Below are 24,812 nucleotides of genomic sequence, written 5' to 3'. Positions count from 1 at the left end.
AGAGTCCTTTTCCCTTTAGAACAGGAGGGTTAGTATGAAATGTATACAAAATTACTAATGAACTTAATACACTATAATGGCTTATTCCATGTGAATTCAGTTTTATGTGGTGCTTTATCCGCGAAAAGTTTCGGTGGTGTAGAAATGTGGAAGAAACCGAGTGATTTTTGAGGTAATTTGAAATCCGTAGCTAGTAAATGTTGAGAGAAAAATAGTGTTCAATTGAAGATACATTCTAGAAAAGATGATTTAGGTATCAAACCAAAAGACTAATATATGAGAGCCTCATGATTTAAGTATTACATTGAACACTTTTATGTATTCAAATATGGGATTCCTAACATTGTCATGTCTTTTAAGAGCCGATATCCGCGACGACTTTCACTTTATCAGCGCTAACATGATGCTAGTCATTGCCTCTTTTGCGGCTTCGCACACCTCTTAGCCTTCGGTGGCATACCTTAATCCAATCCATAGATAGCCTTTCTGTGGTCCAACTCTGAAAGAGAGCACTAGTTGTTAGGACTTAAACCCATGAAGAGAGTCCAACCTAAAGTAGGATAACCTCATGGCTTAAGTACCACATTGAACACTCTTTTCTACTCAGAGTGAGACTCCTAACACATGCTTTCGGTTTTTAGAAGTAAATTTGTTTTGAAATATATTGTTGTCATTGACAAAATTAGTTGCTTCAATCATCTATTAGGTTGTTCTTTTTATATGTTTCACGACACTGTTTAAAATTGTGCAAACAGAATAAATTTTGTTTTTTAAGATCATCAATCGTGTATTGGTTGGTAGATGATTTAAAAACTAAATATTTAAACGATTGATGTTAAAATTAGTTCACTGATGATATCTTAAAAAAGTTTAATATATCAAAGCAAAATTCAGGAAAATATTATTCTTAATACTAATTTCATAATTTACATGTCATTAAACATACTTTATGATAAGAGTTGATATGCTTAATTGAGTTGATTCACTTTATATGTTTCATGAAGATGCTGCTAAGCTAAAGTTTGCAAAATCCAGTGATCAATCCTCCAGGAGAAATAGCTGTACACAATTTCTTGAAATCATGTGCCAAACAAAAGATTTTAAACCACCTAGCAAACTTGAAAGTAAAGACAAATGATGAAAACATTGCCAAGAACATGCACAAGAGAAAAGAGGTCTGTCCTATTGAAAATACTCCAGGAGAAGTAGCTGTACATAATATCTTGAAATCATGTGCCAAACAAGAGAAATCAAAGAAGCCAGTGAAGAAATGTAAATCATTGTCCAAGGTGTCATTTGGTGATAATAATTTAATTCAGTTTGATAAAGGCGACACGACTAAAGTGCATTTTTCGCCTAATGTTGAAGTTTCTAGACCACTTTCTGCATTTCAAGAGGGGGGGATTAATAGCATACACACACAAGTGGTTAAATCTGAATCTTCTAAGCCTTCAGCTGCGGACCGCAATGCAAGTTCAAGGACCTATAAGGCGCCCAATGCAGATATGATTGGTAAATCTTGTTCCTTGCTTGAAGAGGAGAAGAAGGGAGTAAGAAATTACAACATGGATCATAACTTCAATGGTTTGTCACTTGATTCTAGAGGCAAGCTAATCAAGTTCAGCTCAAGTGGAAAAGTTGAAATGAAACACCAAGTTGGTTCGCAATTGCAGATATCCACCGCGAATATGATCCAACCAGTGAAGGTTCACAATAATGAAACACTCCAAAATCGAAGCCTCGGTGTCAGCAGAAATGCTTTTTCAAATATTCCAGAGCAGATTATAGCAAGAACCAATCCTAAAGTAATCATCTCTCGGCCTAAATTTAGAAATAGTAAAATGAATGACGGAAAAAGGATCCATCGTGGTACAAGTTCAGCATCTGGAATACCATTTTCATCACCACCACGAACATCACGGATGGTCTCACCAACTTATCAAGGGCCTACTTGGAGTCATGATTTCCCAAAACCATCTGAAAGGAATACCAATGTGTTTCGAGTTCAAGTTTCTCAACCGACACATATTCCAATTCCAAAATTACTCATATTCCAGTTACTCATGCATTCTCAGATGATTCGTTGGACCTGAATGGCATGCCAAAGCACTCTAAGAATGTGGATCAGGATAACTCAGCTACTGACTCTGATAGTAATTTAGAACTTCAGAAAAAGTTGACAAAACCATCAAAACAGTCGGTGAGACTCATCCTTTTCTTAATACAAAATTTGTCTTGCTGTATATAATAACAACATTGTGCATGCATGGTAAGTTTAGGAAGCAGGTTAAAAATTGATGCAATTCCTTGTAATATGTTGTGACCTATGAAGCACGGATACCGGACACAGGACCCAACACAGACATTGACTGACTTGAACTGACAAGAAAAAACCCATTTTTATTAGAATAGAGTAGAAAATATTTTCTCTCAGTTTATCTAAGTGTGGATTGCATGCGGTGACTGACTTGACAGTGAGAGTTTTGGGGATAAAGATCCATCATCAGAGGGTTGCCATCATTAAGACTATGCTTATTAAGAAAAGTCTCCTCCCTAACTGTTCTGGGTCGGATAGAGAAGCTTGTGTGTGTATGAGCCATAATTAAAATGGAAATTTCTGAAGGGTTTATATTGATTTTGACTTGTAGGTGGAAAATGACATGTTTAAATAGTTTGCATTTATTATGAAGTAATTTCTGAAGCTTGTTTACTTTTTCAGGAATTGAAAGAAGAATCAAAAAGTTAACCTGACATGAGTTGGTTGTCCAAGAACTTATAAAGTACGTACTTGTTATATTTTCTCATAAATGAATATTTAAATTTTGTTACTCATTAATATTGTTCCGCCAAATTTCTTATTTGGCGATTTTTTGAATCATTATGTTGTTGAGTTCTTGAGTTTTTATGTTGTTGATGCGTTATGGAAACAAAAATTGGAAAAATGGAAACTATGTTTTAAATGTATTTTTGTGGTGTGATTTGTATGACTTAGTGTTCATGGCATGTTTAGTTCTTCTTACTATGCATGTTGATTTCTAGTCTTATGTAAATTGTGCTCATAATATGGAGATTTTATTGTGTTAACCAAGGTTATCAAAATCGGGACTTTACTTCAAGTCGAAAGGGAGTAGCAAAATCGGGACTCGTAAAATCGCAATCAAAATCGTAGGATTTTACTCAAGGACTTTTGTAGAATCGATATAGGATAGCAAAGTCGGGACTCGTAAAATCGCTATCAAAATCGAGGATTCTACCAAAACAAAAATAATGCTAAATATATGTTATAAATTGCATATAGTCATAAATGACTAAAGTTCAAAGTCCACAAAATACATATACATAAATGACTCGAAGCCTATATGCAAATATTCTTTAGTAGTCATAATAATGCTAAATAACCTAGACAAAATACTTAAAGGCAAATCCTAAATGCCTGACAAAATACTTGACCACAAGTGAGTAACGCTATTAAGTTTCAAGGCAAAGACTAGAGGCCTAACAAAATATTTAATGGCAAAGCTTATTGTAATCATAAATCACGAATAAATCGCCAATTATATGAACAATCCCGTGTAACTATTGAGTAAGTGTGGGGGAAGTGAAAGAAAGAAATTTTTTGGCCTTTTGGGTATTTATAGAACCGGGTCATGGATTCAAATCGGGTCAATTTATGAACCGGGTCAAAAATTGACCCTTATAAAAAAATGAACAAAATCCTTCAAAATCCATCAAAATCCTGCGATTTTGAACGGATTTCACGATTTTATGCGATTTTGTGCGATTTTGATAGGATTTTGCCTGTTTTTGGGACTTTGCTATGGATTTGAGTCGTTGAAGCTACACAAAGTCGCAAAAACCAGGATTTTGGGACTTAAGTCACGTTTTTTTATAACAATGGTGTTAACAGTGTGCTTAGTTAACTAGGTATATCCTATTGATTACGTCACATCTTAACTGAATGAGCATATCATCCAAACGTCGCCAACAAGCACAACTGTTCATCATCAATGCAACGATATAACGTCTGTGGAGTCGGCACGTTTGGGACACGCACCCCACAAACACAAGCATACCACACCTACCCACAAAATATTCCCAGAGAATGAATAAATAACCACTAAGGCCGCATCTTAGGTCACAAACCCATATCACAACAGCGACTCCGAGCTTGCAATACAAGTTGCTCACACTAAAGGACAAAAAAGACATTCACATAGATTAGATTTGATAATATGATCATAAGATTTATTCGTTCTTGCGTTCATTCATCATTGTGTTTGCAACTTCTCATGAGTGTGAGTATACTGAAGAAAGTTTACTGTAATCGTTATCTACTCCATAATTGAAATGTCATTTTTATCATTCCCTCTCGTACTACCTACATGCATAGTAATCTCATATATGATATAATCAATATATTTTACTGCGTAGTTGTGTAATCTATACTATATATAAAGAAAACTACCCCTTTCAACACACTTTTGGGTTGAACTTTTCTTTCCAAAAATACCCTTAATTTTGAATACAAATAGTCAATTATAAAATAAAAGTGCATTAGTAATCCATGTCACTAATCGTCCCCGTTAACCCTCTATTACCTCCGTTAACCAAAGATCAAACTCACAAAAAACTAGCACAAAACAAAAACTCATGTTACTTTTTTATCAGCCGCTTTTATGTTGTACATCTGTGTTGTTCCCCTCAATACAGCCGACAAAGATTGTCAAGTATTTTCATATCCCTTCCACAAAAAACAATATTTCCATATTATTTTATTATTTTATTAATATAAGTTACTCTTCCTTAACCTTTGATCAATTGTAACAAACGTGAACAAAAAATAATAGTAAAGATTGGACTTTAAATCTTCTAAAAATAAGATTAGTAACAAACGTGAGCAAAAAATAATGTTTAATATTGGATTTTAAATCCTCTAAAAAAAAGATAAGTAACAAACGTGAACAACAAATATTGTTAAAAATTGGACTTCAAATCCTCTAAAAATAATATTAGTGATAAACGTGAGTAAAAAAATTTGTTAAAAATTGGACTATAAATCCTTCAAAAAAAAGATTGGTAACAAACGTGAGCAAAAAATAATGTTAAAAATTGGACTTTAAATCCTCCAAAAAGAAAGATCAGTAACAAACGTGAGCAAAAGATAATGTTAAAGTTTGAACTTTAAATAGTCTAAAAAAAAGATTAGTAACAAACGTGAGCAAAAATTAATGTTAAAGATTGAACTTTAAATCCTCTGAAAAAAATATTAGTAACAAACGTGAGCAAAATATTATGTTAAAGATTGTACTTTTAAATTCTCTAAAAAAAAGATTAGTAACAAATGTGATCAAAAACTAATGTTAAAGGGCAGACCATTCTCAATATTGGAATCTATCTTTCACGACATGTTTTCAGCCATGGTCAATTATATGTAGCGTTATCAAGAGGGGTTTCTCAAAATTCAACAAAAGTTCTCATTAAAGAAGGAAAAATAGAAGGAGAAGATGGAGACTTTATCAAAAATGTAGTTTTTAAAGATATTCTTTTATCACAATCATAGAAATGTTTCTTTTACGTAACATGACATTTATACATTTATGTTATGATGTTATTAATTACTATTGGAATTAAAATAAAATATCATTATTTTATCTTTATTTTATATGCAGACAAACTAAAATATGTTGAGTTCATAAATAATTGTTTTATGTCTTGACAATATTCTGTTTATAAATCAATATATATCTATACTATATCTATACTATATATAAAGAAAACTACCCCTTTCAGCACACTTTTGGGTTGGACTTTTCTTTCCAAATATACCCTTAATTTTAAATACAAATAGCCAATTATAAAATAACATGTGGATTAGTAATTCATGTCACTAATCGGTGACGTTAACCCTCTTTTACCTCCGTTAAACAAAGATCAAACTCACAAAAAACTAGCACAAAACAAAAACTCATGTTACTTTTTTATCATCCGCTTTTATGTTGTACATCTGTGTTGTTCCACTCAATACAACCGACAAAGATTGTCAAGTATTTTCATATCACTTCCACAAAAAACAATATTTCCATATTATTTTATTATTTTATCTATACTTCTATACTATATATAATGAAAAATACCCCTTTTAGCACTCTTGGGTTGGATTTTTCTTTCCAAAAATACCCTTAATTTAAAATACAAATAACATGTGTAACAAATAGATAAGAATAAATTTAAATATTAAAACAAATATAACAAACGTGAGCAAAAAATAATGTTAAAGATCAGACTTTAAATCCTCTAAAAAAAGATTAGTAACAAACGTGAGAAAAAAATAATGTTAAAGATTGGACTTTAAATCCTCTAAAAAAAGATTAGTAACAAACGTGAGCAAAAAATAATGTTAAATATTGGACTTTAAATCCTCTAAAAAAATATTAGTAACAAACTTAAGCAAAAAATAATGTTAAAGGTTGGACTTTAAATCCTCTAAAAAAAAATATTAGGACTCAAAATATTTTAGAAAAAGATTTGTTAGCACTATATTAAATATTAATAAGTTGGCTTCCCTCTTTTTGTTTTTTTTTTTGAAGAAGAAAAAAATGGAATACATTAACACTGGAGTGTATTATCCATAGCACAAGGTGTATTAACGGGACCACTCCACAAAGCCAAGAGTCAAGACATAAATACAAATACAAAGGCCAGTCGAAGCCGAGACAAACCATAGGGTCCGACCACCATCTCTGGGAACCATACCAGACATGATATTTTTAGCTTTGAGCCACCAATATGAATGAAATTTAACTTTGTCTACAATCCGAACAATTGGGGTTTGGATGTTATTAAAGAGCCTATTGTTTCGCTCATTCCAGACTAACCAAACTCCCAACAGCCAAATTAGCTGAAGAAAAGATGTACGCTTCTTTGAATGACATGTGCAATGAATAAATTGAGTGAAATGGTCGTTGATGAAGCGTGGATCACCAACTGCAACACCTAACCAAGACCTGATATGCTGCCACACCTAACCAAGACCTGATATGCTGCCACAAAGAACTGAATAAATCACAATGGATGAACAAATGAGATGCTCACAGTTCATAGTTCAAAATAACTTATATAACCAAGACTTCTTAAACTCAATTGCTCAAGGAAGTATAACACCACATATTTTAAAGGTAAGAAAAGATGCACCTTTGATGTTGTTGCGAAACATAGACCCTAGATATGGCCTGGGTAATGGGACACGATTGTTATGTTGTGGTTTATTTAAGAATATGTTGGATGTGGAAATCCTAACAGGAAGCAATGCTGGAAAAAGAGCATTTTTGCCCATAATTAAATAAAGACAAATGCGAGTTCATGACTTCCCTTTGTGATTATTGCAGTTGAAGAAAAATACTTGATGGAAAAATTCTCTCTCTCTGAAAACAGCCACCGTAACTGTTTTTTCCCGGCGACCTAGCATCTCTCCGGCATAGCTCCGACAAGCTTTTTTCTTCCCTTTTTTCACCAATTTTCTCACCGTCTCACGGTGGTTGGCACTTCTCCACTCTTCCACTGTGTAGTCTTTTGATTCTCCTCCATTTCCAAGTTCTTTGGAGATGTTCCGTTTCTCGAAGCTTTTTCTCTGGCGAAGCTTCTTCGACTTTCTCAATGGCGTGTCCATGGCCATTTATGGCGGCCTTTGACTCGACGGTAACAACAAGAACTGATGCAACGATGAACACTATGGATTCTAACAAATCCTTTGCTCAAGCTCTCACCGGCGCTGTTTCCGGCGAAAACTTTCAATTACCCTCCAAGGTGGTTATGGGAGCTTCAGTTCGAGTCAAAATCTCACAAGCTGCATATGAATCTGGACTAGCTGCGTGTTAATGCAACCTCCATGGTCGATTGACTATGCACAAAGGGGATAATCCGTTAACAACTCAAGCTTTGAAAGCGAAGCTCAGCAACTTATGGCCTCAATTGCAAAATTGGAGCTTGATTCCTCTGGGTAAGGGTTTCTTTGAGCTTAATTTCAGTTCGATTGAAGATATGAAGCAGGTTTGGGCAATTGGAGTGGTCAATTTGAAACCAGGATTCATGCGCTTCTATCGTTGGACAAAAGATTTCACACCAAAAGCTCAAGCTCAAACGCACGCACAAGTCTGGGTGAGACTGATGCAGCTACCACATGAATACTGGGGAAAGCAAACACTCTTCGAAATTGCCTCCGGTTTGGGTACACCCCTTACCATTGATGAAGCAACTCAAAATAGGCGTTTTGGGTTATTTGCTAGAGTACTCGTGGATGTTAATCTGAGCGAAAAGATGTTCGAATCTGTGATTGTGGAGAGGGAAGGGCATGCTTTGACAATTATGGTGCAGTATGAAAAATACCCATTGTTCTGTTCACATTGCAAATCCATAGGGCACAGTATTCAGGCTTGTTCCAAGATGAATGTTGATCTGAATGTTCCACTAGCCAAAAGAGTTACCAAGACAAATCAAAGAGCCCAGCCCAAACTTGATCTGAATCATAAAAACAATGCTAAACTCTCTGTCAATGGGGTGCCAGTACAGTTGTGAATGCACAAGCTCACCTTCATACAGCAGCAATTGGTAACAAGTCTGCTGAGATTTCTGTTCATACTGGCAAGAATGAGGTTCCTTTTGTTTCAGCTGATGATTTTGAGGATGTTGAAGAAGGTGAAGTTTCAGCCCCTGAGGACACTGACATTCTCACCAATAACCCTCTGGTTAATGTCCAGAATCAGAACATTGGGGACAAAACACTCCTCACACTCCATAATTCCTTTGAGTTGCTTGAAGCTAGTACTGAACATGTTTTAGGGGAGGCTAAACCAAGTGATATGGAATCTATTCCCATTATACTGGATATGCACACTGATAAAAAACCAATTGTGGAAGATCATTCCCTAGGGAAGGAGGACTTGACTCATAGCATAACAGTAGAGATTCCTGGCAAATTGGTACAAAGGAAATCACACACTGTTGTTGCGAGTTCAAGTATCCCTCTATTGGGCCCTGTCGATGGGAGGGCATCCCCCATTACAGATCCCTCTTCCTTAGCTCAGGGTAGCTCTATTGGGAGGCTGTCATTCCCCAATGCTACTACTGTGTCACTTGGTGCAGCTTTGGATCCTGGCTTGGAAGACACCATCACTCTGCAGCCTGTAATTCATCCTATCACAACCTATGATGACACCTTAGGCCTTGACAAGAGGAAGGGGCTTTCCACTGCTGGCCCTGCAAATCTCTCTGCTGCATGTCTGAAAGATGGTAAGATAATGACCAAATTTTGGGGGGATGTGGATACTGATAGTACATGTGACCCTGAAACTGATTCTGAAGCCTATAGAAATAAGTCTCAATTTCCAAAGGCCAGTCAGTATTTGGTATCTCCTCATGATCAGGTGAAGAAATCCAAAAGAGGAAGGCCTAGGAAACACAAGAGTCCCAATAACACATCTGGGGATCAGGTTCAACATAAGAATTCCACTAAGCACACTCAGGAGTCTATCAAAACCAGCTTACAAGCTGGCAGTACAGATAATAGCAAGATCAACATTACACAATGAAGTGTCTTTACTGGAATATAAGGGGAGTTGGTAACATAGAAACTCAACTCCATCTGTTTCATATGATAAAAAATCATAAACCAGAATTTCTGTTTCTGGCTGAGCCTTTGGTATCTTTCCACTCCATACCTTCCTGGTATTGGAAGAAACTGGATCTGCACAATCATGTACTCAACAACAACAACAATACTCCCTCTCTTTGGTGTCTCTGGCATAAAAAACACAGCATCTCTATTCTGCTCAATGATCCTCAATGCGTAGCCTTCACCTTTACACAGGAAGGAGTCTCTATCTACATTGCAGCTATCTATGCATCCACCTTTTACATTACCAGACGAGCTCTCTGGCTATCTCTTTCCAATTTACTTACTGATAATCCCGGGCCATGGCTATTCATAGGAGACTTCAATTCTATTTTGGGCGCTCATGAAAAACAGGGGGGCAGAGCTCCTCTTCATACAGCTTGCACTGATTTCTCTAGTTGGACAGGCATACACTCTTTGATTTACCTGGATACTTTTGGTGCTAAATATACTTGGGTGAACAAACGGGATGGGGGAGCTTTTATTGCACAAAGGCTGGACAGGGCTATTTGTAATGATAAATGGATTGATCATTGGACTGTCATTAACTGCAACACACTTAACAGAACCTGTTTTGATCACTTTCCTCTGCTGCTGACTTTACAGAGGACCCCTCCTACTGATGTAATCCCTAGATTCAAGTTCTTTAAGTCATGGACCAATATTGATGGGTGTGAAACCATTATTTCTGATCACTGGTCTGTCACTTGCAATGGTACTCCTATGCACATATTGCACTACAAGTTAAAGAGTTTAAAGCCCAAACTTCAATTGTGGAACAAAACTGTTGTGGGAAATTATCATCATAGGGTTCATACGGCTCAACAACAACTCAGTGAAGCTCAGTTGGCTATTGACCAGTTGGGGTATAGTGTGGAAAGATCACAGACTGAACTTGATTGCCTGACAAGTTACAGCCAGGCATTGCATTTGTTAAACAGTTTTTGGCAGGAAAAAAATAAGCAAGCTAGATTCCTTGAGGGGGATAGGAACACTGCTTTTTTTCATAGGTCAACAAAAATCAGAGATGCCCAAAGTTACATTAGCCTATTGAAAAATGGGGATGAAGCTCTCAGCAGTAAAGAGGAAATTGAAGCTCATGTGCTTCAGTACTTTACAGATATTTTCTCTGCTCCTTCTGTTCAAATAGAAAATGAGTTACCAGACAAATACATTCCTAATATAGTTACTACTGAAGACAATGCTATGCTAACTGCCATACCTACAGATGAGGAGGTCAAACATGTTGTTTTTGACTTAAATGGAGATGCTGCTCCTGGACCTAATGGGTACCCTGGCCACTTTTACCAACACTTCTGGCATATTATTGGTAATGATGTTGTTAACTCTACACAACACTTCTTCCTTCACAACTACATTATGCCTAATTTGAATTCCAACTTGCTGATTCTTATCCCTAAAGTGTCTGGTGCTGACAAGTTGGATAATTTTAGGCCCATTGCACTGGCCAATTTCCAATTTAAACTCATTACCAAGATTTTAGCTGATAGGATGGGGATAATAGCTTCTAGAATCATTTCCATACATCAAAGGGGTTTTATACCTGGGAGACACATTCATGATTGTATTATGACTGCTTCAGAAGCTGTTAACCTGCTGCACAAGAAATCCTATGGGGGAAATTTAGTTCTGAAAATTGATGTCAGGAAAGCATTTGACATAGTTCATTGGAAGTTTTTGGTACATGTTCTTCATTGTTTTGGCTTTAATCAGGTTTTTTGTGACTGGATTATTACTATACTCCATTCAGCTAGAATTTCAATAAACATAAATGGTAAAGTTGTTGGTTTCTTTAATTGTACTAGAGGGGTAAGGCAGGGGGACCCCCTCTCACCCCTTCTCTTCTGTATTGCTGAAGAAGTCCTTAGTAGAGGTCTTGATTCCATGGTTCAGGAAGGAAGAATAACACAGATGAATGCTACTAGAAATCTGTTCATACCTAGTCACTGTCTCTATGCAGATGACATACTTATATTTTGCAAAGGTACTTTGGCCAATGTCCACAATATTATGCATCTCTTTGAGCTCTATGGTCAGTATTCAGGGCAACTGTTGAATGCTCACAAAAGCAAGTTCTACACTGGGAACATATCTTTATCTAGAACTCATACTATAGCAGGAATCACAGGTTTCAGTCATGGGTCCCTTCCCTTCATTTACTTAGGCATTCCTCTTTTTAAAAGGAAACCTAAGGCTCTCCATTTGAGGCCCATTGTTGCTAGAATCCAACTGAAATTGAGTGCTTGGAAGGGAAGCCTCTTGACAATTATGGGGAGAGTTCAACTTATAAATGCTGTGATTAGTAGCATGCTCACTTATTCATTTCACATATACAAATGGCCTGCAAGTTTGCTTCATGAAGTAGCTAAAAGTATGAGAAACTTCTTATGGAGTGGAAATATTGAGGATAGAAAGGTTTGCATTGTTGCTTGGTCCAATGTTTGCAAGCCCAGAGATGAGGGTGGTTTAGCTGTTAAGGACCCTGTCAAAGTTAATCAGGCATCTTTGTTATACTTAACTTGGAAATTGATGAATTCTGATGAGCACTGGGCCCAAATTGGAAGGAAGAGGTATATCAGAAATGGCCAACCTAAAACTCACTATCTGACTTCTTCAGTCTGGCCTGGCATGAAACAACAGATACAAATGGTGTTAAACCACTCTACTTGGTCAGTGGGAAATGGAAAGAATATCCATTTCTGGACTGATAAATGGCTTGCTAACTCCATTGTAGATCTCTGGAACATTCCTTCAGCTATCACATCCTCCCTTTCTATGAAAGTTGCAGACTGTATAGTTGAGGGTACTTGGTGTATTCCTGCTTTTGTGATGCAGAAAGATCCTGCTCTAGCCTCTCAGATACACAAGATAATCATTCCTGCTGATGATATCTCTGACAGGCTGTGTTGGTCATCTGCCTCTAATGGAGAACTGACAAACAAGATTGCATATAGGGATTTAAATGGTGTTGGCCAGAGAGTGCTATGGGCTAAACTCCTATGGAATCCTTACATCCCTCCCTCAAGGTCTTTTATCACTTGGAGGATTATTCATAATAAACTTCCAACTGATGACAACCTTAGAAAAAGAGGTTGCTGCATTGTCTCAGTTTGTTGTTTTTGTCTGCAAAGTGCTGAAACATCTCATCACATCTTCTTTGCCTGCCCTGTTACACGCATTCTTTGGGAATGGTTGAGTAAAGGTACTGACATTACTCTTGATTTGTCAAGCTGCCTGCACTTGATTCTTGGTACTGCTGTCTCTGGAGGCAAAATGGTGCAACAATTACTAAACTCTGCTATCATCCATATAATTTGGACCATATGGATAGAAAGGAACCAGAGATATTTTCATGACAGAAGCCAGGCTATGTCCAGTCTGTTCAACTCTATCCTTGTGGAAGTCAAACTCAGTCACAAATTAAATCTAGTGAAGGGAAATTATTCTATGACAGATTATAAAGTGGCTAGGCTGTTTAACATCCCCTTCAAATTCAAGAGTGTCATTCCTACACAACCTATCTCCTGGAAGCCTCCTATCAATGGAGTTGTCAAAATCAATTGTGATGGATCCTCAATTGGTTCTCAGCCCTGTGGTTCCATTGGAGTGGTATTTAGAGACTCTAATGCTATCTTCCTTGGAGCTTTATCTAGTAACATTGGTTATGCTACTCCGTTAGAAGCTGAGTTCTCTGCTAGCATGTTGGCTCTGGAAAAAGCTCAAACCATGCATTTGCTGAATGTATGTCTGGAAACTGATTCCATAAGGGTGGTTAATGCCTTTAAAAATGATGTTGGGGTTCCTTGGCAAATGAGAGCCAGATTGCACAATTGTATGAGGTTCTGTAGAAGCATTGCTTGCTCTTTTATTCACACTCTTAGAGAAGGAAATATGGTTGCAGATGCGCTGGCTAAAAATGGACAGGGTTTATCCTTATACTCTACTCAATGGTGGCCTTCACCTCCTTCCTTTCTGGCTTCATTGCTTCTAAGGGATCAACATGGTTTACCCTTTTATAGATTAGATATGAATTGATGGCCTCCCCTCCCTCTCTGTTGGTTAGGGGAGGGTCTTGGTTTGTTTTGCTGTTTGTTTTTGTTCTTTGTTTTCTGGATTCTCTTGTATGTGGTTCAGGCAGCACCTGGCTATTATATGAATTTTAGCTTTATCACAAAAAAAAAAGTAGAAAACAGTTTTCCGTTAGACTGAGTTTTGCTATTACCATAAATAAGTCACAAGGGCAGACCATTCCCAATGTCGGAATCTATCTTCCACATCATGTTTTCAAAAAATTTCAATTATATGTAGCTTTATGAAGACGAGTTTCTCAAAATTCAACAAAAGTTCTAATTAAAGAAGGGAAAATAGACGCAGAAGATGGAGATACTTTTCGAAAAATGTAGTTTTTAAAGATATTCTTTTATCGCAATCATAGCAATGTCTCTTTTACATAACATGTCATTTATACATTTATGTTATGATGTTACTAATTACTATTAGAATAAACAATAAATGATAATTATTTTATCTTTATTTTATATGCAAGCAAACTAAAATATGTTGAGTTCATAAATAATTTTGTTATATGCCTTGACAATATTTTGTTTATAAATCAATATATCAATAATTTTCATTAATATTTAAAAATTTAAAAATTTTAATCAAAATTATACAAACAAGCATAATAAAATAATCACATGCGTTAGCGCAGTAGAAAGAGCAGACAGACGGGCACGATAGTGCCCGTCTTTCCGCTAGTAAGAAATAAGAGCAAGACCAATAAAGATATAAAAAGCATAAGAACTGAATATAAATAAGCTGCTTCTCCTTTATCATCAACATGTATACAAAATTATCATTCAATCAATATTCTTTACTCTTGCTTTTACCAATTTTCTTAGTCCAGGACCTTTCAATTTCAACAAGGTACACATATGTCTAGTGTACCTTATAATATAGAGATTGCATACAATATACAATAGTATTGATGTAACGCCTAAATTTGAAAATGTCTAGAATATTCAAATAAGCGTTAAACTGGCATTGGATACATTAATTATACAAATACATTAAACGACATCAAGTCGGAAGTTTGGTTACAACATCATTCCAAAGCTTCTATGTTACATTATTACACCAAAGTTTGTCATACATAGTGTAAATACAAAATTCATAATTACACATCTTATAATATAACATATGCATCCCTAATTCACAACATAGCGATTCCATGAAGTCACGATCAATCCAAGACTTTTTCTTTACCTTTTCCTTGCACAACCTGTGAACCTGAACAAAAAGGAGTTGGGTGAGACATAAAGTCTCAGTGAGTTCTTCCTAGCCCTAGGCTAGTGATAACCTCGGGGAAACCTATGGTTATCACGTGTCTACCTTACAACCTGGCAGTTGATTATACGTGTGTGGTCATGTACCTTAGACGGTCGTGCAAGCTAAATCCGTCTTAGATATCTCCTAATTTGTTATAGGCTTGATATTCTTATACGTGCCATGGCGGTCAATGGTTCCTAGCACCGCTTTGCTATGATACGCTAAATGTATCTAAGCCTAAACATGAATCAAATCATGGCACAACCTATACCGGATGAATAGGGTATCCTAAGATCGTCCTTGGCAATCTTTTATAACTTGCTAATATCTATCATCATATCATAATCATGCATGAACACATTCATTATATCATTATGTTAGGGTTGAACAATCAAACATAATCTTGGTTCGTTTTACGGAGAGTCCCGGGTGGAGTAACCCCGAGTACACTCCCATACATGACCGATGTACTTACATCGGACTCCCTCGGTGTCGTGCGGGTCCCTTGCGGATTGAACCGTTCCCCTTAGGTCGAGAACCTCTCGTATGCCCCCAACGTGGATAGCGAGAGACACGAACACCTACATCTTGTATTAGTCATAATCTTATGCATACATGAATGATTAATCTATAACCACTTGAGTTATATTCCTTTAACTCGGATCCTTGATCGATCCTTAGAGTAATAACATATAAGTTCATGAGCGTAGAAGATTATTCATCGCACTTATCATACATATAATTACGATCAATGATCTAGTTCTCGATATCTACATCGAGGCTCTAGTTCCATTCCAAAATTAGCTATTACTTGCTACCCGTTCATCTCATGCTTTAAATCTCATATGCCATGCTCATTTACATATTGCAAATACTTGTTAAATGCTCAAGAAACATTTTTAAAGACTATGCCTTGGTGTCTTGATTAGAGGGGTTGTTATTACAAGTGTTGCTCTAAGAAAATCGCCCACGAAACGCCCATACCAGCCATGACGAGCAAAACAAGGAGTCTCCCCCACTGTCTGCTCGCCATGGCGAGTGAAATGGTGTGGGAGGCGAGTAGGGGGCGAGCAGAACCCCCTGTTCGGACTTCTAGCTCGCCGTGGCGAGTAATAGCTCGCCGTGGCGAGTTATGACAGTCCAGAACATGTAAAAATGACATTTTGGACCCAAAAACCTCAATACAAAGTCCCCCAAGGCATACCATGGTACTAGAAGTCATATAGAACCTGTAAAACAGCTATTGAACAAGTATTCACAAGTATAAAGATGCATGGCATAAAAAGGGATAACTTTACTACACATAAACCCTAAAAATACATATAGTTTTCCTTGCAAGTTAAACACATCCCATGGTTGGATTACTAACTAAGAACTCACCTTAAAATAACCTCAAATCAAGATCACAACTTGAAAACCTTGACAGCAAACCCTAAGACCAAAACCCTAGAGAAGAGATGGATGTTGGAGAAGCTTGCTTCCAACTTGTTACCAACAAACACCAAACCCTAGCCTTGCTTAAACTTCAACTTCTTGAAAGATTAGGAGATGATTAAAGGAAAATCATGAGTAGAGAGGAGTAGAGAGGTTTGCTTCATCATATCATTAACCAAAAACCATGAACCCTAACCAACTCATGCTTGATTTCAAAGAGGAGAAAGATGAAACAAAGATTATGGGAGAAGAAGGATGGTGAGGATCGATTTTCTAGAGAGAAGGGAGAGAAAAACTTTCTTTCAAACCCTAGTGAGAGAAAGTGAAGAGGATTGTGTGAAAAATTTGGACTAAAGTCCTTAAATAGTCCCTCAAGCGCAATTACCATTATACCCCTAGTCTTAAACACGCTTAATCTATCGTTAACAGGTAATTCTTCGTATCATAAAAGTGGGATATTACAATTGATAACTCCAATATTATTGAATATAAATATGAGAAACTATGGCTTCGGCAACACCTGTACTAAATTTAACATCATTATTCATTTTTGTGTGTGAAAATACTGAAGGAATAACCACCAATCTGATACTTGTTTTGCACCTTTGAATTCGATCAATCTATACAAATGGAATGCACACAAATTTCAAACACAAAAACTAATTAAATAACAACGAACTGATACAATGATCTACTTGTAACAAAATAATACCAATAGTACTTAACACGCATCATGATTTTCACCTTCATAGATTAAAATCCCCAAAACCACTTATTGAAACCCTTAATCCTAAAATAATGAGAAAGAAGGGAAGGGAATCTCACCTCTAATTCTAGGTTGGAATTGATGATTCAAGCTTCAATGTTCTTCTAACTTCATCAATTACTATTTTTCTATCGAATTTTATCTTCACTCAATGAACCCAACCTTAAATATTCTTCTATCTTCAATCTACTTTTCTCTAGGTTTTCAATCGTATAAATATGTGTGATGCTAAAATACCCCTTTTTTTACCCTCTCAATAGGTTCAATTACTAAAGTGCCAAATATATCTCTCATTTCTATTTATTACCATTAACTTGACCACAATTTTTATTCTAATTGTGGGATATTACAGTTTTAGCATTTACTTTATTGTTTTATTTTTAAAACGGATAAACTAATATCAATATTCAAGCCTATTGATTGAAAAAAATGTGTGTAGCCGTTTATCATACAAATTCATGGGGAAGGGTGTCGTGTCATATAGCACCGCTCAAACCGCCCATATGATTTTTATTTTCAAGAAGATGAATTTTTGGATCAAAATTGCACCGCGAATACCTTACTACATAATATATGTATCAGGAGCCATCTCATCGAGCCTTCGTACAAAATGTCACCAACAAATAATGCACCTATCATTATTCATTTAAGTATCCACCCATTCAATGCTTATGTCTGATATAATGTCATTTCCTTTCATGTACCCACTAATTCAACCTAAACTCGGTCCGAGGAGGCAAACACACCACAATAGCTATGAGCTAAGAATTTTAAAGTGAGCAATAACATACATTCATATCCACCAAAACTAACAAGACCCATCATTAAATATAAAAAAAAAAAACATTGTTGTTCTCAAGCAAAATATTTGAGTTTTGTGTCACCTTAACCAAAGGAGATTTATTGAAATCATAACAATATATAACCAAACTTCTATTGGTCAAACCAGTGAAGTAAGTTGTAGTGGGCTTCTGCCATAAACTCTTCAACACAGATTGGCAATTGGTCAAACCAATGAAGTAAGTTGTAGTGAGCTTCTGCCATAAACTCTTCAACATGGATTGACATATTTTCATCTTCTTTTTGTTTCTCTGCAAGTCTCTCCTAAAAAATTTTAAATTAGAAATATAAAAATGAAATTAAGATCATCTTACCAAATTTATATTGATAGTACATATTTTATTATGACTAGTAATAAAATGTATATGTCACTCATAACTAAGAATCTAGAATGATAGCTTCAATGGCAGCAATACAACATTTGAAATTAATACAATTAACAACAACAACCGCATCAGAGGCTATAGAAATGCGCTTCAGTCCATGATTCAAAACAAGTTGTAACTATAATTAAAAATGTTAAACCTGACAAGAAAAGATACTAGAAAGTACTAAAAAAAGGGTTAAATAAGTTTTTAGTCCATATATATATAGCGAATTTTGTTTTTAGTCCTCAAAAAAAGTGACATATTTTGGTCCTTATAAAAAGTTTAAGCTAATTTTTTTGTGGAAAAACTTTTTATAATTTCTAAAAAAGTATGTAAAAAATCATTCCAAAATTTAAAAGTTTAAACATAATTAAACACGTTTTAATTAGAAGCACCACCAGTACAGTGCCACTGCTGTCGCCGCGAGTGCTCCAAATTCTCACATGTGTTATGTGATGAGAGATAGTTTCATAAACGTGCATTATTTTTTGTTTGGAGATCTGTTCATCTGTGTTGATGTTTAACGTGCTCCAATTTCATATTCAGTTTTAGTTCTGTTCTCAAATCTGGTTTGTCCTTCGACGACTCTCCTGGCCTCTTTCATGGTGGAGCAGGTACAATGTTGTGTGTTTGTTTCTAGCATCGTTCACGCGTTGGGGGATTCAAATGGTTTTGCCAGAAATGGCGATGTTAGCTTGCTGTTGTTGATCACTATGAGTTGTTTAGTTTTGGATTCATTATCGTGTTGACGATCAGGTTCACGACCATCAATTGAAAATTTCAAGTTTTATGGGTTTCTAGAAAATCCGAGAGGGTCTGTTAAGCAAGTGTTGTTGTGTCAAGTTGGTGTTCTCGTTCCTAGACTCTCTAATTGTTGTCCAGGTTTGTTGAGATATGCAGGTTTCGAGGTTGTGAGTTTGCCTCCGAGACACACAGGTACTGCCTGAATATCCATCTCACTATGTTGGTTAGTGAATTCAGACTGTCGTGATATGCTAGTTCATCTTTTTTGGACACATGAATTTGGGGCTCAAAAGAGTCGTTAATGCTTGCTGCTGATGTAGTAGGGAGTTAATGGTACATGATCAGTTAGTCTTGACAAACGGTTCATTCGCCAAGCTATAAACCCAATTATTTTGTTTGAATTCATTAGGGTTGGATCCAATATGTTGTTCTTATTGGTTGTATTACCCTATAGGGGTTGATTCATTTGGACCGACTCGGTTAGGTTTTATATCCTCTTAATTTTTATGTATTTTTTTTCTCTTTTTTTAATAATGTATATGAGCATTTGACAAAAGGTATAGAATAGGTTACAAACTTAGTTGGACATCCTTTATGCCCTCTATTGTCATTTTCTCTTAGTTTATAAAAAAAAACATATTTTAATTTAGCAGCTACTAAAACTACATGCTGAAATTTCTTATAGGGACCAAAATATGTCACTTTTTTATGAGGACTATAAACGAAATTGAATATATTTATAGGGATAAAAAAAACTAATTTAACCCAACAAAAAATGCAACTACTAAAATTTCAAAACTTTAATATCAAAACTTGAAACTGCATTTAGAATTATTAGTGATGAATAATGCTAAAGTTTCAAAATAAATCAAGTATATGTGAATCTTTCCTTTGCTTTTTCCAATATATATAATACATCTCTAGAGCAATTTGGCATTTTTTCTATAAAGTTATTTAATAATATTAAAAAATATTGTCCAAGAGGTGTCGACTCAATAGTCAGATTTTAATCTTATAAACTCAAGAATCAGAGTTTGAATCTCATCAGAGACAATTTTAAGATAATCACTAGTGTTATTTTAATTAATAATACTTTCAATCTTCCCCAAATTAAAAATAAAAATTAAAAAACCCATTTGAAATAAGAACTTTTATTTCAATAAGAAAGCATATATTGCATTGTAACACTACCAAAAAAGAGCATATATTGCATTGAAAGTCAAAGCTAAAAGAAACTATAAAAATTGTTTCTTTATGAACTTTTGTTTTTATAAATAAAATAATCGTTGAAAGTCAAGTCAAAATAAACTTTCTTTATTTACGAAAAGTCAAAATTGAATTTTTAATATTTAATCTTTAAAAATGTCTTAAATATTATTGAGACTACTTGGATTAGTACGTGGTTCTTCTTTTCTATTATTAGCATATCTTTCTTTAAATATTTTTGGTGTCATATTATTTTTAGTAATCTTTCTTAAAATATTTCTGGTATCGTATTATTCTATAATAACTGAAAAGGTTAAACATTCAGTAAAAACAACCTAAAAGGTTAAACATGAATATAGTATATTCAAAAAGAGTGTACTCACTTTGATTTTTTTCTCATATTCCTCTACAGCTTTCAGGGACCGCTTCGTAAGGCGCATCTTCTTGTGATGATATTTCTGCAACACAACATTAATTAATTAAATATTGATTATGTCAGTAGGAAAATATAAGAAAACGTGTTCAAGATGTTGATATAATAATAGTTTGGGACATGTCAAAATGGTTATGGGATGACTAATATTATCATTTGGGAAAACATAAAATTTAGGTGAAAATCATGTAATTCTTGTAAAATAATATTGGCTTCTGAACTTTTTTTCCTAACAACAAATATTATTATTAGCAAAGTCTCTGCACAAGAGGAACAAAGACCGACAGATAGAAACTACAAAATAAAAGCGCCAAAACATGTAAAGGTAACAACACTAATACAAACATCGCGTAAATTGAGGGCTACCTTCAACACCAATAAGAAATATAACCATCAAAACTAAAATTAAAACCTATATCAAAGTCAAACCTCTCACACTTACCCAAAAGTGATCATAAAAACAAAATTCAATCACCTATCGACTGCTGCTCACCATAACCCATCCAAAAAACAACCCAACCGATTAAAACCCCTGCAAAAAGAATGACAACTTCACAATACCACAACTAAGCCCAATTAAACAATTGAGAAATTACTTATTCCTACATCACTCGAACTCTGGTCCATTGGAGAAGACACTAAAACAATCTAAGAAACTTGAGTTGAGAAACTGACCCACAATCTCGAATCAAAAGTGATCGGTCCACCAAACTCGAGAAGCATATCACTAAGGCACCCCTCAACTCCCAGTTTACCAGAGAAAACACCATAACTAGCTCAAAATTTTGGAACTAGACACTAACTCCCGATCTCGACTCAAAAACGACTAGCCCACTAGAATCTAGGATATCAATCCCATGTGAGACAGGCTCAGAGAGAGAAAATAAAGTTTAAGAGAGAGGTCGGTGTCTCCATGAGAGGTATATTAAGAGAGAGGTGAAAGCGATTGGAGAGAGTCAATCTAACCCATGAGAGGTGGATCAGAGGTGCGGATTTCAAAGTTTATCGCACCTCCACGAACAACAGCTACATGATAACAAAAGAGGTTTTGATTGGTAGGGAAGGGATGTGACAATGACCAGGGTTAGGGAAAGTAAAGAAAGGACATAGTTTTTGGGTGGTAGAGAAATAAAACGATATTTATCTTTTGGCTTCATATCCTACTTTGATTTCAAAATGGATACGACTAAAACATCTACATAGGTTGGTAAAAATATTATTATTCTATTTTTGAGAATAGGGAAAATCTCACAAGATATGGGAACTAGATGTTGTCCACTCTATAGGTGAAATAGTATAAACATTAAGCACGTGTAACTATGGATTTCTTATGGCCCACTCTACTGAAAGCAAAGTTGCATTCCTCAATTTTAACGTTAGTTCAACTTAATCATATGTTTGATTTTTCTATAAGCATGATAGGAACCTCTTATTAACATGAATTGTGCACTACTCATTACTTTTCACCCTCATGATCCTTAATCATCACTACTGAAAATCTTTTTTGTTTCTCATCCCAAACTACAATGAATTGGGAGAGATATCCTTTGATAAAACTAAATGTTATACTTTAAAACTCAAATTAGGGTATAAAAAATACCCTACAAGAAACTCTACAAGAGACATATTCAACATGAATCTCGTAGCATATGCTTCTAAGTAATAAAAATACTAGAATTAAGTATATAATTATACTAAAATTGAAGGGGGTGAGAAGGATGTGAAGATATAAAACTTTGTTGTACTACCTATGGTGATAATATGCATCTTTTTTTAAGCTCTTAATAATATTAAAAGTTCGTAGTTAATCATGATTGATTTAGAGCACTTATGGGATGTGCGACATTCTTGGAAGTTTTCCTGCAATGTGAGATTACAGACAAAACACATTAAACGACCTGTGAGTGGCGGTGTTTGGATATTGACAATACTTAAAGTAATCTATAACATGTATGTGGAGTACGTGTGTGAGGTTTGTGCAACGAGTGGCTCTAAGAAAATTACAGGCAAAGGAAATTCAAAAAATTCAAATTGAAAAAGCGGGGTGATTTAGATGTATGAGACTATATTTTAAAGGAATTCATACAATAATTGAGCTTACGAACAAGGTACAACATCCTTTTGTATATAGAACATAAGAACGTCATTGATAGCTTTTGAACTTCAACATTCTTGAAAACTATTTTAGCTAAACATTCTTATTTAATATATAACTATCAACTATCATATTCTTTAATTTTCTCAACGAAAATTGTTAACTCCCTGCGTCTAATAAACTTATTTTCACTTAAACCTATTTTAGCTACCCTGTTTTTCTGTACTATCAATCTCACTAAGCAAGCAGAACATCACTAAACGAGATACTATATATTTTTTAAAATTAATTCTATTTACTAAGAAGGTGGTCTATTTTATAGTTCTAGAAAATCCTTTTCTAGACGTGGATTGAGAACAAATATGAACTTAATAATCAAAATATTTTTAAAAACAAAATCAGAACATTAACGAGAGAAAACAAATACGAGAAAACATAGGTTTTCCTTATGTTTGGTAATACTATTATGTTTATGCTTTGAATAGAATATGTTCAGATAGGATTGATCAAGATATGTTTATAGAAAATATGTTATGATAAGTTGTGTCTTTTGAGGCTCTAGATTATGCCATGTGAGATTTCCCCGAGAGGAAAATCTACAAGACGATAAGACGAGTTACATGATCTAGCCTGATATGATAGGATTTTAGTCAGATTGTGTATGAGAATGTTTTTGTACTGCTCACAATAACCATTCCATAAAATCAACTCAGGTAATTTGTGTGATACACCCTAACTGCATATAAATGAAATTGAATATGATACTTATGGTATGGACAATCAATCCTAGAATGACTATCGACTGATAGTAATTATAAATTTCCCACAAGATAACCAACAACGTAGGATAGGTGAAACTCATTGACACTGTTTGTCTCATCCCATTCCCTTTATTTTATTTTTCACATGTTCATGTTGCTCGAGAACAGGGTAAGCGTAAGGAAGCTGAATGATTTATGCATGCATGTCTCATATTAGTCTTACATATACTATCCTATATGTGTTGTGTACTTTTCAGTTTGTGCATATTTACTTAGGCATAGTTCTATGATATGTACTCATCAGTTTGTACTTGTTTGTCAGATGTATGAGACTATGTACTTGATGTATTTCATTCGAACAAAAATTTTGATTGTAATTTTAATGTATCCAGTACCTATGTTTACCACTCATCTAAATATTAAGACAAATTTAGTATGGGTGTTACAATATTCTTTTATTATCTGGAGAACTTTTTTTAACTCCCCACGTCTAATAAACTTATTTTCAATTAAACCAAATGACTTACAATTAATATTTTGTAATGCATTTCCTTAAATAGTTTTTCTTATATGCATGCTTATATTTTATAGGAGAAACAAACTCATGATTAGTCATTTCCAGTGGTATCCCAAATTACATGATTTTTTATCAAAAGTATTCATTTTAAAATTGACAAAATACCTTATCAGTCCTCTTTCCGTCGCTTCTTAGTTTCTCCGTAACTTCCCAATTCTTCATCAATTCAGCTGAAAGCCCTCTTGGGATTTTTCGTTTTCTTCTTCTTTGAGCAAGTGGACTTGAAATCTAAATTCATTTTTGGTTAAAAAGTTATTAATAGAATTTAAAACAATGAAGTGCAAAAATATTCTAATAAAGGTATATTAAAATTTGAAATAATGTACAAATTACCTCATTTGTTATAGCAATGTTGATGGTAGTATCATCATTATGTTTAGGACTATTATTTTTATCATCCCCGCCGTGAAAATTAGTATTCTCATCTTTTTCATTGTTGTTATTTGGAAATATGAATGTTATTGGGTTAGCATCATGTATCACATCGTCTTCCTGATCATAATTAAACGAATTATACATATATGTCACAAAAATTATTACAATGCATGTACAAAATATGAATGTAATTTATT

The 24,812-nt window shown here is 34.9% G+C and overlaps 1 protein-coding gene and 2 long non-coding RNA genes across 3 annotated transcripts; 1 reads left to right on the top strand and 2 right to left on the bottom strand.

The window, feature by feature from the left end:
• The first annotated feature begins 9,580 nt into the window (after window positions 1–9,580).
• LOC146937878 (uncharacterized) lies at window positions 9,581–13,723 on the top strand. The gene has a single exon (XM_085749547.1). It carries the CDS (start codon window positions 9,581–9,583, stop codon window positions 13,721–13,723), a length of 4,143 nt encoding a protein of 1,380 aa, XP_085605673.1.
• A 991-nt stretch (window positions 13,724–14,714) lies between these two features.
• Window positions 14,715–17,459, bottom strand: LOC146937877 (uncharacterized). Its single transcript, XR_015033330.1, has 2 exons — window positions 17,276–17,459; window positions 14,715–14,977 (listed from the first exon to the last, which is right to left on the bottom strand). It is a non-coding gene; the product is annotated as an uncharacterized LOC146937877 (long non-coding RNA).
• Window positions 17,460–17,949: 490 nt separating this feature from the next.
• Window positions 17,950–24,470, bottom strand: LOC146937876 (uncharacterized). The gene is made up of 3 exons (XR_015033329.1): window positions 24,346–24,470; window positions 20,758–20,832; window positions 17,950–18,320 (listed from the first exon to the last, which is right to left on the bottom strand). It is a non-coding gene; the product is annotated as an uncharacterized LOC146937876 (long non-coding RNA).
• Window positions 24,471–24,812: the final 342 nt, after the last annotated feature.

The sequence above is a fragment of the Medicago sativa genome, chromosome 3 (genome assembly GCF_051527215.1).
Source record: "Medicago sativa cultivar Bolivia chromosome 3, Bolivia_mono, whole genome shotgun sequence".
NCBI classification, from domain to species: Eukaryota; Viridiplantae; Streptophyta; class Magnoliopsida; order Fabales; family Fabaceae; genus Medicago; species Medicago sativa.
The sequence above is the reverse complement of the archived record's forward strand: the minus strand, read 5'-3'. Positions and strand labels throughout refer to the sequence as shown.